This window comes from Siniperca chuatsi, linkage group LG12 (assembly GCF_020085105.1).
Source record: "Siniperca chuatsi isolate FFG_IHB_CAS linkage group LG12, ASM2008510v1, whole genome shotgun sequence".
Classification (NCBI taxonomy): Eukaryota; Metazoa; Chordata; class Actinopteri; order Centrarchiformes; family Sinipercidae; genus Siniperca; species Siniperca chuatsi.
Window position 1 is genome coordinate 26534258 of NC_058053.1, and position 13908 is coordinate 26548165.

The 13908-nt window shown below is 39.8% G+C and overlaps 1 protein-coding gene across 17 annotated transcripts in view; it reads right to left on the bottom strand.

The window, feature by feature from the left end:
- Positions 1-1197: 1197 nt before the first annotated feature.
- The window catches only part of dgkh (diacylglycerol kinase, eta), a 59591-nt gene continuing 46880 nt past the window's right edge, over positions 1198-13908 (bottom strand). For 12 of the 17 annotated variants that reach the window (XM_044216877.1, XM_044216880.1, XM_044216882.1 and 9 more), the window contains 10 exons: positions 13446-13553; positions 11781-11894; positions 11555-11689; positions 11203-11363; positions 10955-11060; positions 9914-10006; positions 9453-9572; positions 9147-9252; positions 7538-7668; positions 1198-4913 (listed from right to left, as the gene is read on the bottom strand). In XM_044216877.1, coding sequence (XP_044072812.1) covers positions 4827-4913; positions 7538-7668; positions 9147-9252; positions 9453-9572; positions 9914-10006; positions 10955-11060; positions 11203-11363; positions 11555-11689; positions 11781-11894; positions 13446-13553 — 1161 coding nt within the window. In that variant the 3' untranslated portion in view covers positions 1198-4826. Of the gene's footprint in view, positions 4914-7537; positions 7669-9146; positions 9275-9452; positions 9573-9913; positions 10007-10954; positions 11061-11202; positions 11364-11554; positions 11690-11780; positions 11895-13445; positions 13554-13908 lie in introns of all 17 variants that reach the window. The other 5 variants (XM_044216875.1, XM_044216888.1, XM_044216872.1 and 2 more) reach the window with 4 other exon arrangements.

Genomic DNA, 13908 nt, shown 5'->3' on the forward strand with positions numbered 1-13908 from the left:
AAAGTGGATATAAGTATAAAGCTAAAATAAGTGAAAGTACCCAAGTGGAAGTACAGGTTGATAAGTATGTACGGTATAATACAATGTAATAATATAAGTAGGAAGTAATAGTGTAAGAATGAGTGCTGTCAAGTTAAGTGTAGCAGATTAACCAGATTATTAGACTTGGTTGAAGTTTTCTGGTAAGGCCAAAAAACAGATGACACTGCAGATTTAAAAACCAAACCTTCTCAGGTGGCTTCCAGGAAGTTATTGACATCTCGACCGTCTGGTAAACATCTAATAATTAAAAACTGTGTGGCCAGTTAAAGAGAACGTTGTCCGTTTGTTGTTATTGCCTAAATGAACTAAGAAGCGCAATAAAACAGATTTTTATTGCTTTTTACTCTGTGAGACTTTGAAAGGGTTAATAACCCAAGCCTGACAACTAAATGTTAAAATGGTTTCCCATATGTTTTCATTTCCTTAACATCATCTTTTCAGTTCTTGTATTTTCACGTAGATTGTCTCTGTCTTAACCAGTCGGCTCCATTTGTTTGAACACAAAACCTGCTCATCCTGGAAACTTCTGTTTGCTGTGGGAACATCACCAGCCACGGTATATGAAACTTGGACAGATTCCACGTGCTTCACAATCGAGTCTTTGCTTCTCGGGAGACCAAAAGTTGAGGTGACTCCTCCTTGTTGACAATTGGTGAAACATAGGTGGAAGAGAATGGACAGTATATGGAAAAAAAAACCAACATGTTGCTATAGTGATGAAGTGAGATGACATGAGTAAAAAAAAAAAAACATTGACTCAAAGTAAAATGAGCTGCTGAACACATTTCTAGAATGAGAGAAGATGACGGCAGAGAAAAGTTTCATCAGAAGAGAGGACGTGGAGAGAAATGCTCAGGGATGTGGGTGTTCCAAAAGAACTTCAAATGTCACAAATGGCCCACAGTCTTAAGTCACAAGGTAGCTATTCAACGTTTGGTTATGAAACTTTGCAATGCCACATATAATTTGTTTGCCGCAACCGATTTATCCTATGGCACTATAGAGAACTTTAGAATTTTAGATTTTTTCACTTGAGACGGCGCAAAACTGCTATTTCTATGTGTGCACTCTTTATTCCCTTAAGATGTTTGACATTTTATACCACTGATTCTTTCCCTGGGAGTGTAATCAAATAGAAATGAGGCAGAAACGCACTGCATATGTATTTGGTTTTATTGAAGAAGAGAGATATGAATAGGTAGCCTATTTTAAGGCACCTTAAAAATGTACAACAAAAGCTGGACCATTTATTTATTCAGAATACAAAAATACACATCTCAGTGACTCCAAATTGTAATAAATAGTTAACCATGCATTCTAACCATAAAAAGGCACAGAAAACAGTCACTTAGTAGTCATAAAAATTATCAACTACTTTACCAAAATCATCCAGATAGTAATACAGGTGACAACTGTAACATTATATTCCAAATGTGAAAACACAATACACATCATATCATTTAACCTTAGGCAATAAATATGCAAATATTGTTTATACCTACATATATATTCTTAAAAATTAAAACTGTGCCATTGTAAACATAATGTAAACAAATGAAACTCACTTTTCTCCCATCACGTTGCGAACCATGTCAAAGACTATATCTCATCCTGTCTTTTAGAGATCCTTGCATGGGTTTTGTTGGTTTTTGAAAAAAAAAAAAAACCAGGCAGTTTGCAGCATTATTTACAGACCACTGGAAAACACAGCAAGGGAGAAAGGTGGCTACTTCCACTTTGTATGGAAAGGTCAAGCATTCTCTCGCCTGGAACCAAAACACTTGAGATTTAGAGAACGCAGGCGGACACTTTGGACACACAGAGAACATAAACATAGACAGACACTGTTCAGGAACTGCAACAGTATTAGTGGATTCAGTTTGGTGACTGACATGATGAAGATTAAATGGATGTGAGGCCAATCTTAATGAGCAGGAACAAGGCAGCGTACAGCAGTTCTACTATATTGCTCCATTTAAAGCACATACTAACAGAAAGGCTTCAACTTAGACAAATCCTATATCCAGAGTTTCTGGTTAGAAAAAGGCCAACTGTCATCAGATAGTTAACAATGAATCTGATATACTAAATGAATAAAAGGCAGAGCTCTGTTCATGAGACTAAATGATCTTCAGTCAGACAGATGTGCAATAAAATGGGCTATCTTTGGCTATGAGTTGCAGGATGAACGATGACACGTAATTTATCTTGGATTAGAACTTGATTTATAGGCTTATTCGCTTCTGCATGCCAATGAGCAACACTACAGCATACTGAACACAGTAGTCTGACAACTGATTGTCGGCAAAAGGAACTGTAAAATCGTGCTGTTTGTCAATGTGACTCAGGGACTGTGGAGAGGCGAGATGTAATAGATCGCCCTCTGGTGGGATATTTGAGACAATACATGACTACTGTCAATCATCAGCCCCTGATTCACTCATATTTTATTATTATTTAGGATACTTTAATGGATGCTGATTAAATTAAATTAGTGGCCTTCTTAAATTTTAGCACTCGATATTTAATTAAAAAAAAAAAGTAGGTTTTTAAACAAATTCTTAACAAAAGACACTTTACTCCGAGAGGCAAAAAGGCAGAATTAACACCAACATAGAAGCAACAAATTATTCTCCAAAGGGGGAAAACTAATTTATCAGCGTTGATATTACATGATAAAATTGGTTGGCAATGGTAAGTATACAGTTGCTGATAAGGTACAATATGCCACTGTTGTAGTAGACACACCCAAACACATATTACATATTAACACAACAGTCATGTCTGCCCATTCTACTCATTCATTGACACAGTCCTACTTTAGTGTATCATCTTGGAAGCACAAAGGAGCAAAACTACAAACTAGTGAACCGCTGGAAGAAATTTGGAGTCCGTAAGAAAAAGCAGTCTGTCTACGGGTCTACCTTTTAAAATCTAATCCCCAAACCTTGAGGAGGAGTACATGTACAAAAAAACTCTTTCAAGGTTTTCCCCCCACTGAGAATTATGTCGGAAAGCTGCAGAGACAGTATCAAAACAAGAGATAAAATATTGCACCATCATTAGAATACAACAGCATTATCATGTACAAGAGATTCAACAATACACAATTGTTATGGTGTAATATACACTATCAAATGTGTAAGCTGTTGACAATGCATGCCATGTCAGCAATCTACAAATACATTAGACTACAACACTTACAAACATTGTTTGCATACACTGGTATACTGTATATACAGTGCATATATATATATATATATATATATATATATATATATATATATATATATATATATATATACACACACAAAGTTAGCATCACATTTAGAAATATACCCTGTAATGCCACCAGTCTTAAAAGAAACTAACAAGTAAAAGTAATGTTCTATCAACATCTCACTTGTAATTTAAAAGGGAAAAAAAAGCTGCGCTTGAACAATGCTATGCAGGCCGCAGATCAACTGCTCTATTAAATATTCAAAACCGATATCTAACTCCTATTCTCATTAGTGTTAAATACTGTGTTAAATTGCCAAAAGTTAAAAAGTTGAGGTGAACCGTTAATTCTATGTAATGATATGAGGATTTGCACTTGCATAAAGCAAGAAGTAAAAAGTGCCTTTTAAGTATTCCTACCCTACAGTATATGTGGTTGGCTTCAGACCAACAATTTTACTTTCTTCCTGACTAATACTAACCTTTTTCCCACCTTAAATGGAATCAAGACCTAAGACCTAACTGGCCTATTAAATTAAGACGTGAGCTCTGAACAAAGTCATCAGATGATCATGTTTTCTTAGACATTCACTTTGGTACTGATTTTCACATCCACAGAGAACGTGTCAACTTACAGATATCAATTCCATATATTCATACCTCATCAACAGCTTTTTTAAAACTTCTTATGATTTCTATCAATAAAGCACATTTTACACTAAATGACTGAAAATATGGCACAAATCTTTGACACATCATTATCATGCAAACTAAATAATTTAAAATTAAAGCTAGGAAAAAAGTTTGACTTAGGCCAAAAGGATGCTTTCAGTAGTAACAAATGGCATCGTAATACTTAAGTCATGTAAAACTTGTTCAAGTGTTATTTTGCACGCAAAAAAATCAAGACACTAATCATGCAATTAAACATATTTAAAGTTGAGCAAGCATAGCATGCGACAGTATCCCACTGTCAGTTTTCAGACACCATACCTTCCAGATTACCACCTAGACTGTGATGTGATGATGTGAGTGTATCTTCTCTGTCTCCACTGAACAGCAGCGCTGCTAAACCCCGAAGGTTGCTTTAACGCTTCTGCAGCTCTGTGATGTGAGGCAGAGATCCAGCAAACATCACATTTTTACACGCTGCCGCACTGAACTCTGAAACTTAATCCCACACTCATGTAAATCCTGGTTTTGCTACTAGTTTGTTATCACAATCTAGACAACAAGTCCACTGTCAACAGTATGGTTAGTTGCATACCTGATTGTGTGCTATGAATGGTTATTAACTTAGAAATGGCTTTTTTTTTTGTGAGGATCCATGACTTCCTTTTGCTCTTCTATCAGCTTTCTCAACTGCCATTTTGGCACCAAAGCACAAACACACACACTAATGTATCTTGTTAACAACATCACAAAGGCTTTCTCAGCAGAGGGATAAAATCCAGCTCTCCTTGAATAACTATCATATCCTTCACCGCCTATGGTGCTCCCAAACTCTTCCACTGATGTAGGGGGAATGTTTGTTTCCCCTCTCTCCGGTAGCGTCTGCGTCCGGGTTAGAGGTCAACCATGGATGCCTTGGCCAGGTCCTTAGTTCCCTGGAGAATTCTCTTCATATGACCCACTTTCGATATCCCCAGATCCTGAGGAGAAACAAGAAGAGAAAGGTCTATTGCGAGTCAAGCATTAAAACCAAACACTGGCCTTTAGGGTGATGCATTTAATGTGATTAATGTGTCAGATATGAATTGTATCAAGGCGAAAACAACCATAATTGATCGTCATTCATTAAGTTTTAAGAGTACACCTACTTGGGAATCTTATATAATCCCTAATGGGGGTGAATTAAAGTTTTGCTGCCTGTCTCAAAGCAGCACACCTGAATGGTAAACTAAACACAAACTAGAAGAATAAAAACAGATTCTCTACAAGTGAAACAAGTTTTTAGCCACGCTAGCGGAGTGGCTCTATGGATGGCAGTGTCGGTCCGTCTGTCGGACGGCCGACCACTTTGGTCCAGACGGAAATATCTCGACAACTATTGGATGGATTGCCATGAAATTTAGCACAGATATCCATGGTGCTCAGAGGATGAATCGGAATGACTTTGGTGAGCCTTCTCTAGCGTCACCGTGAGGTTGGCAATTGTGGTTTTGAGTGAAATGTCTCAATGACTATTAAATGAACTGCCATGATATTTGGTAGAGCCATTCATATTGCCATCATCAGGTCAAAATTTTAATTGAATACTTTATGAAATGTTGGTGATAAACCAGATACCTGCTAAACTAATGACATTCCAATTAGTCTAAGCTAAAAATTGTTTTTAGTGCTAATTAGCAAATGTTAGCATACTAACACGCTATACTAAGATGGTGAACATGGTAAACATGCGTAATATCAGCATGTTAGCATTTTCATTGTGTTAGCATGCTGAATTAGCATTTAGCTCACCACTGTGAGACTCTTAGTCTTATTGATTTCCATGTACTGTTGCTGTTAGATATTCCAAATTGGAAACTATAAAGAGAGACACGACAATATTAGCATTCATTTCGGGTCGTGTTTCTGTCCACTTGATCAATGTAAGTATGTTCCCTCTCCTTTTAGCTCTGTTTTTGGTCTCCAGCAGCTCCTGAGGGAAAAATCTGGCTCTTTAGCTGCTAAATGCTCCACTATGTTCTCCAGCTTGTCACTAACTGTGTCTGTCTGCTGTTTGCTGCTGAACATTACCTTTTATCCAGGGCTGCAACTTAAGGTTATTTTCATTATTGATTAATCTGTCAATAATTTTCATGATTAAACGTTTAGTCTATAAACTGTCAAAAAATGTCCATCACAATTTCCCAGAGCCCAAGTTGGCATATTCTAAAGTCCTTGTTTTGTCTGACTAACTAAAAATCCAAAGATATTCAATTTACAAACATAGAATTACAGTTTTTTTTAAACTGGATTTTGAGTTGATTGAACAGACGATTAATCGACTAATCATTTCAGCTGTACTTCTATCCATGATAATAAAACAGGAAAGCAACACAGCAAATTGGACAAACGAGATGACTGACTGATTGAAAGTGTAAGACGATGGAATGAGGGGCACTGATATAGAAAAAACACAGGTGTACAGGTATATTATGGATTTATGCCCAAAATGTTCTTGTTATCATATTTATATAACTCCTGAATATTGATATTGGTATCTGCATCAAAAATCCAGTCTCTGTCAGGCTCTGATTTCTGTTTCTAATTTCATAGCAACAGTTGCTTTTTCATTGATTGATTGATTTTTTTAGGATGAGTTTACTGTACTCAGACACATTTATTGTTTTGTGATACATTTAGGGTGATTTCACACTGGCAATGTAACCTGAACCTGGAGGTTCGCATGACAACTGGGTAATATCAATGCTTTTTCCTAAGGCGGGTATGGACTAAGCACCTGTGAACTGTGGTATGGCCCATCTGACTGATTTATGTATGCATGTCATGATGATATCATTAGTGAAGTTCTTGCATTGTTAGCAAGAAAACAGGAGAAATACAATTCTTCATAGATGTAGAAGAAGAGAATAACATTCAAGTCCAACATGACACGTACGAGTGTCCGTGCTCCCTTTAGTCACGCTCATGTTTTTGTCAGTTTTCCTTTTGTACGTCAAGAAGGGTGGCAACATTGTTTCCACGACAACGGTGGTGGTATACACCTACGCTTTGAGGAGGAAGGCATCAATCGTCCCACGGATCAGAACACATTCTACTGAACGCGTGTGAATGTGTGACCTGTGCATGTTTGTATATTTGTGTAAAGACACATGACACCAACTCATTTCAGTCTCCCGTAAACTCCTCGGGACTGTATCTTTTTTTTTTAAACAGATTCACGCAGATCTGAGCTGAGCCAGTTTAAATATCACAACTCACTGCCTGACTTTGCATTTTTGGCCCTCGACAACCAGCCCAGCTCAGTTTGGTCTCTCCACTCCCAGCCCATCCCTGTCCCTGTAGGCTTCCCCTCTTCAGCAGATACACAGTGTTAGTGGGTTACAGCGAGTCTCTTTCACCAAGCAACGATCAGACAGTAGAAGCCAAGCAGAGCAATGCAGTGCAGAGAGGTGGCAAAACAGGGAGACATCTAACAGGTTAAAGAGCATAAGAAATACAGTAGACTAAGAGGAGACAGAGAGAAAGAGTTGATTGTGGGTCAGACAAGAGGGTTCACACAGATTCACTGAGGGATTGAAGTGTGGTAACAAGTGTGTGTGTGTACCTTCAGGTCCCTCCTCTCCAGGTGCAGTAGCTCCGAACCTCTGATGTCGTGTCGGATGAAGGTGTCTCTGTACTCCCCCAGGCTCAGCTGTTCCAGCCAGACACCCACCTCCTCTGTGCCCCATCTCTCCACTACACACATACACACAAACACACAAACACACACAGAGCAGAGCAGAGAGAGGCTCAGGGCGCCTCATTGGTATGCGCACACACTGCCACACACCAAAAACTGTTGCTCTCACACTTCACACAACTGCTTGTCTCTCTCTCTCTCACAGCAAATATATGTGAATGTGTCATCACACACACACAACCTCACAAATGGGTACAAATTGGGGTAAATCACTAAAGGAAATGAGGGGGAAAAATGGATGGAGTGCATCAGAGAGGAAGGGAAGAGGGAGAGCAGTGGCGGCAGCTGGCAGAAGAGGGAGGAGTTTGACAAAGGCCAAAGGTTGGTCAGAACAAGGCAGTGGCCAATGCTGTTCCAGGAAGGCTGGGGACATGCAAACCATCGACCAAAACCAGAACACACAGAAAAAGGAGGCGGTAAAAGGAGGCGGAAGCCTGTACGGCCTGCAGGAAATACAGCCGAACTAATCAGGAACCGACCCGCGATGAGAGGAAGGGCTTTCACTCTTAAACCTGATCTGACTGTTGAACATATACTTATTATTCCTATTATGTATAAAACATAAACCCACTTAGTATGCAGCAACAAGCATCAAGTTAGAGTGGACTGTTTGGTCATCTAGAAATCCGATATTGACTTCTTTTAGTTGATTTCTGGTTTGTGTTCAAAAGTAATATTGGATCCTTGCAGGCGCTCCCTTGGTGCAGCCTTGTTCTTCTCCTGACTTTGCGCCTTCTGAAGCAATGTTGACAGCTGGATGAGCATGAATGGAGGGGAGGGGGTGTTGATGGTTAGGGTCAGACTGTGGGATATAACACCTCAAACACACACCCATTCTTTGTGTTTCTGCCAGGATATTACAATGCAGTAGTACCTTTATGCATGGATTGTAATATGATGGTAGCGAGGGGCATGGTGAAAGGTAACCATGACGATTGTTGGAAGAACCAAGTTTTTTGTATTTTTTGTGTGTGTGAATGTGCATCTTCGTCATTAAGGTCAGTTATAAAGTATCAATGAATGAATGAAGGATGGTAGCACTTCCAGCTGTAGTGTTTAATAATCTGAGTGTGTCATGTGACGTATTTGACCACACAAAAAAAAGATTTCTGTAGCTGCTAAACAAAACAACATCCAAACTATTTGAACTTAAACGCCATACTATGATTGACAGATCAAATCTCACTTAGCCTCTTATGTAGAATTATTTGAGCCACAGCAACATTTGAGCTTTCAGTTTGTCATTCAGTGCGTTTTGATGTAATGCTACCATTCTTTCAAATAAAAAGGCAGTAACGATCATGTAATGTAACTACATTGTGAGGCGGACAGAGCCGGCAGTGTAAATGATGTTCCCCGTCAAATCCCCTTGGCAGCTGGGACAGACTCTGATTCCCCATCCTGAGCAGATTTAAGTGAGCAGTCTGTCTGTCCAGTCCGCTCACTACTGAGGGCAAAGTGGGCGCAGCCCTACCTGACTGAGGGCTCATCTTCTTTGTGGCCTTCTCCTTCTTGAACTTGGGCACTATGCGAAACATGCTGCTGCGACTGTTCCTCTTGCCGTAACCCAGAGTGTGGTCCTGGTACATAAGCACAGTCAACCTATAGCCTTTCATTTAGCTATTCAGCTCTCCCGTTACCTGGAGCCATGTTACACTCAAGACATACAGTATGTGTGTGCAGATAGCTCTTAGTTATGAGAGGCAGGAGTAAAACAGAATGTCAGTAATATTGTGTGTACATGTTCGTGCGTGTGTCGGTGTTTGCTGAGGCTGCTTACCTCCTCATCATTGGGCTGCAGTATATGGTAGAGCCAGGGGATCTCTCCCAGTTTGCCCAGTTCCAACTCCGCACTCTGCAGAGCACTGGACAGCTGCTCCTCCTCTGGCGGATCCAGTTGCTGCAAGGGGGAAAACACAAGCCGAGGTCAGCTACACGCAGCACACTGTACAAGGAACTACGAAAATAAGACCCCAACTTAAAATAAACCAGAATTATCATTTAACAACATAGTATGATTGAAACATTAAATAATGTGGAGTAAAAGTAAAATAAAGTCATGAATATAACGATAAAGTCTCCATAATAATAACAATGGATTATATATAGGTATATAGCGCTCAAATATACTCAAAGCGCTGACAGTGAAGAGGAGAAACTCACCTCAACTACCACCAATGTGTAGCACCCACCTGGGTGATGCACGGCAGCCATTTTGCCATTACAGCCATAATAACTCACCAGAGAGACTCGGCCCAACAGAAGAGACTCTGTCTCGTTGTACAGAGCCTTGACAGTGCTGGCCACCTCTATCGCTGTGTTTCTGGTCAGACTCTGGAAACGAGACACAACTGTTATTTAGTATACAGTATTTACAACAACAACAGTACAAGCATATTTTCTATAACAATTCTGGAAGCTGTTTCTCATTTTGAGCATTTGAATAGCTTCGCTTCATGTCAAAACAGGTTCAGTCAAACTAGACTTTTCAGACTAGTTTCAAACAATCAAAGTGAGTGCACCTAAAACTGATGGCATGAGCTTGTTTTAAAAAGCTAACAATACAGGTAATTCACAGGATCGCAGAATGCCACATAATACTACATAATAACACATATAGTATTGGCTTTTGTTGTAAATGACATTTTTAGATTTTCTTCAAAATTGAAATATTGGTCTTGGTTTTTTAAATTCAATTTTCACTAACTGCTAAGTTAGAAAAAACATTACTTAGAACAAAAGACATTATCTTTGGCGTGACTATTTTAATTACAGAACCTACTTTACATAAAACAACACTGGGTAATGGTCCTAAAATACACATTTTTATATCTACATTTTTATTTATTTATTATTATTTTGTTTTGTTTGACTACTGCTTATAGCTTAGCCTGTAAATGTATGACTAACTCTTTGCATAGACACACACACACACACGCACGATTAGTCTGTAACACCATACATAGAGAAAGATATTAAGTAAAAATCACCCCTTAAACAATTTGACTCCTCTCTAAGACCCTCAACTTTAGATAAACAATGTGTGCAACAGGTTTAACTTAAACCTTAGACTCAGTGACCTCTAGAGGCAAGTACGTGATATGTTTTATTTACAAGGCACAACAAGTGGGTTTACCGTTTTCTTGAGACCTGTTCAAGAAAACATGGCTTTAAATTGTCTTAAACTCTAAAAAGCAGCTAAGCAAACGACACAGAAACATTCCAGTGCTCATCCTAGAATGAAAACCGCTATATGTTGTGTGATTCATGTTGATAGCTGACCTCTGGGAACTTCGGGTGTGTTTTGTTGATGGCGTGAGATGAGGCATTAACAGCATGAGCCAGCTCCTGCTCTAAAAGCCCATTGGTCTTCGCAGCCTCACATATCCTGTGAATAGACAGAGCACATGTCAGTGGGCACGATTCATGATAAAAAAAAACTAAATGGTGATTTCCTGGATTCTTCATATATCTGTAAAGCCTGTGGACTTGCAGAGTGAGACATGATATTCATGGGAGGACATGTTTACCTTGTAATGAGCTCCTCTGCAGCTCGAGCGCACATCTGCACCAGGGCGGCCTCCTCCTCTGTAGCCAGATCCACAGACTGCTGTGGGTAGAGGTGAGGCCGCAAAGGAAGCTTATCATACTTCAACTTGTCCTCCCATGACTTCAATGTGTTCTCAAACGCCTGCGGGGGAAAATCAAAGAATAAGCATATATCATGTAACACAATTCTTGGAAAGCTTTGTCCATCTACCAGCATGACTCTCAACCAAAGCCCAACCTCCTCACTCATGTTCATTTTATTCTCCAAACTTTTCAGACACCTACTGCTCCTCACTGAGCTCCACTTCCCCTCCCTCCCTCCCTCTTTCTCACCCGGTCTCTGGTGAGCATCTGAGCTCTGTTCTTGTGCTGGATCTTGATGACTCCAGGCGGTTGGATCCAGGCCTCACCGTCCACCTGAATGGGAACCCCCTCGTCGCCCAGGATCGTAATCTTCACTGTTCGACACTGATTCGGGCAGAGAGGCTCAGATTAGATGCCCATATTCTTATATATATGTGTATTTTCTTTTCATATAGTTTGTAGTGTCTGTTCTCACCTGTGCTATGCGGTGGTGTTGCAGTTTGATGACTCTGGACACAGCCATCTGCATGCTCCCAAACACAGCCACAACTTCCAGGATCTTATCATCAAATGACGGGGCGCAGAAGATCTGCACAACACAATAATGACATTCAGGAAGTGTATGCGCAGTACCATGTTGCATCTATTGATTGTGTACTGTATAACCAATCATTTAAATCTCTCTTAAAGGCTTAGGCTGGCTATTCTTTATTTTGTCATGAAAAGACTCAACAATGCGATAATCTGTCACTCAGTACTTTTTGACTTCCCTCTGTGGCACTAAGTCCCAAATCCATTTGTTCCTACTGAAGATGTACATTTGCCTGTACAATTAATAGGAAAAAATTCACAATTTAAATCGCTATCACAATATTGGGTAGCAATATTTTCCGTAGTCTATGGCACATCAGATTTTGGCTCCACAGGATTAATTCATTGTTGGCTTTGGTCTGGTCATGACATTTGTTGTCAATAAGAAAATATGAAATATCACCAGCCTTATCCTTTAATGTAATTGTGATATGGGTTCACAAATCCTCCCTATCTCTATATTTGTAAAAAGAAAAAACCTGCCTCAAAGGAGACATTTTGCCCTGTCAGCTCAGTTTAGCTGGAGCCTGAATGAGAAATGAATTGTTTCTGAAAGAAGAGGCTTCCAACAATTCTGGTATTGATCTCTGCCAGCAAACTGCCCGTGAAAAGGTCAAAGCAATGAGGAGTCAGCATCTGCCCAAATACATAGAGAGAGTGGCTCAGCAAAACAAAAAGAAGCTGGATAGGTAACATTTCCCCCCAGATGAAATGATCAAAGAACATGATCAGATGTGTTGTCGTGTGGAGCCTAGGCCACTAGATGGAAACCAAAACACGTTCAACAAAAAGTTCTGTACTGCATTTAGTGCTAAAGTAGAGGTGGTAACATGTTGATCAGTGACAAAAGCGAGATATGTAACTTTATCACCAGTTGTTGGTGTCAATAATGTATATTTCAACTATTTTCAAATAAACTCAATCTTTGTTTTATAGTGAAACTACAGATCAGCTGCAATGTGTCAAAATGAATGATTAGACTGCAAAACAAGTCTATTCAAAACAAAGAGAAAACTTTGATTGTAATGTGTGTGTGTGTGTGCACATGATGACTAAGTTTAACTAAATGTCCTCTCCCTGTTTCGGTTTCCTCCTCTCCAGCAAAACAGTTACATAACGGCAAATGCACATACCATATGTGTGTGTCCAAGGGTAACCTCTGCAGGGGCTCACTAAGGGGTGTGTGTGTGTGCATGTGCAAACTAATCCCTCAGCAGGCCTTGTGCTCTGGGCCTTAAACAAACAAGCACAACTATCTCTCTAACCATCCCTCCCCCTGCACCTCCAGGCAGTCAGGGTCATGTTAAACCAGGATCCAGGCTGTCTTTCCCCACAGTTAACAACAGAGAAAACAAGAGAGAACAAGTGAGAGACAAAAAGAGAGAGGTGGAGCCTCAATCCAAGGAGTCTGGCCAATTTCTGATATTGGCTTGAGGAGGAAAACACCCATTTTCTTCTCCAAAGGTGATCTAAGTCCATCCACTTCCAGCAGGATGGAACATTACGCAGAGTTCAGTGAGAACATCTAGTGTACTATAAATGTACTCACATCATCCTCTTTGGTGCCTCCCCAGAAGTTGGTCCCGCCTGCGTAGCTAGGAATGTTTAACACTGCGATCCCCTGAAGGCTTGGCAGTGGGATGTACTGGCCGTCACACTGGGAAAGACAAATAATAACCAGGCAGAGCTCAGCTGGACCAGTAAGTGACAGGAGCAGGGAAGGTACATGTGTCTGTAGGAGAAACTCAGGGTGTCTGCAGGTTTCATGACCATCAAATCTAATATATTTTACTAACTTTCATTGCTACCTTTATCTAACTGCAAGGCCAGTTTCACAGCAAAAGAAAAGAGTCATAAAGCTGTAAAAAAAAAAAAAAAAAGATTTCTGATTGAACAAATGTCTGATGTATAAATGGGCAATCTAAGACTGGCAATAACATTGACACCATTCCTGTATACCCTAATTAGTAATGTCTAAGCAGGCGTTTTGCCGTGCTAAAACTATACATTTC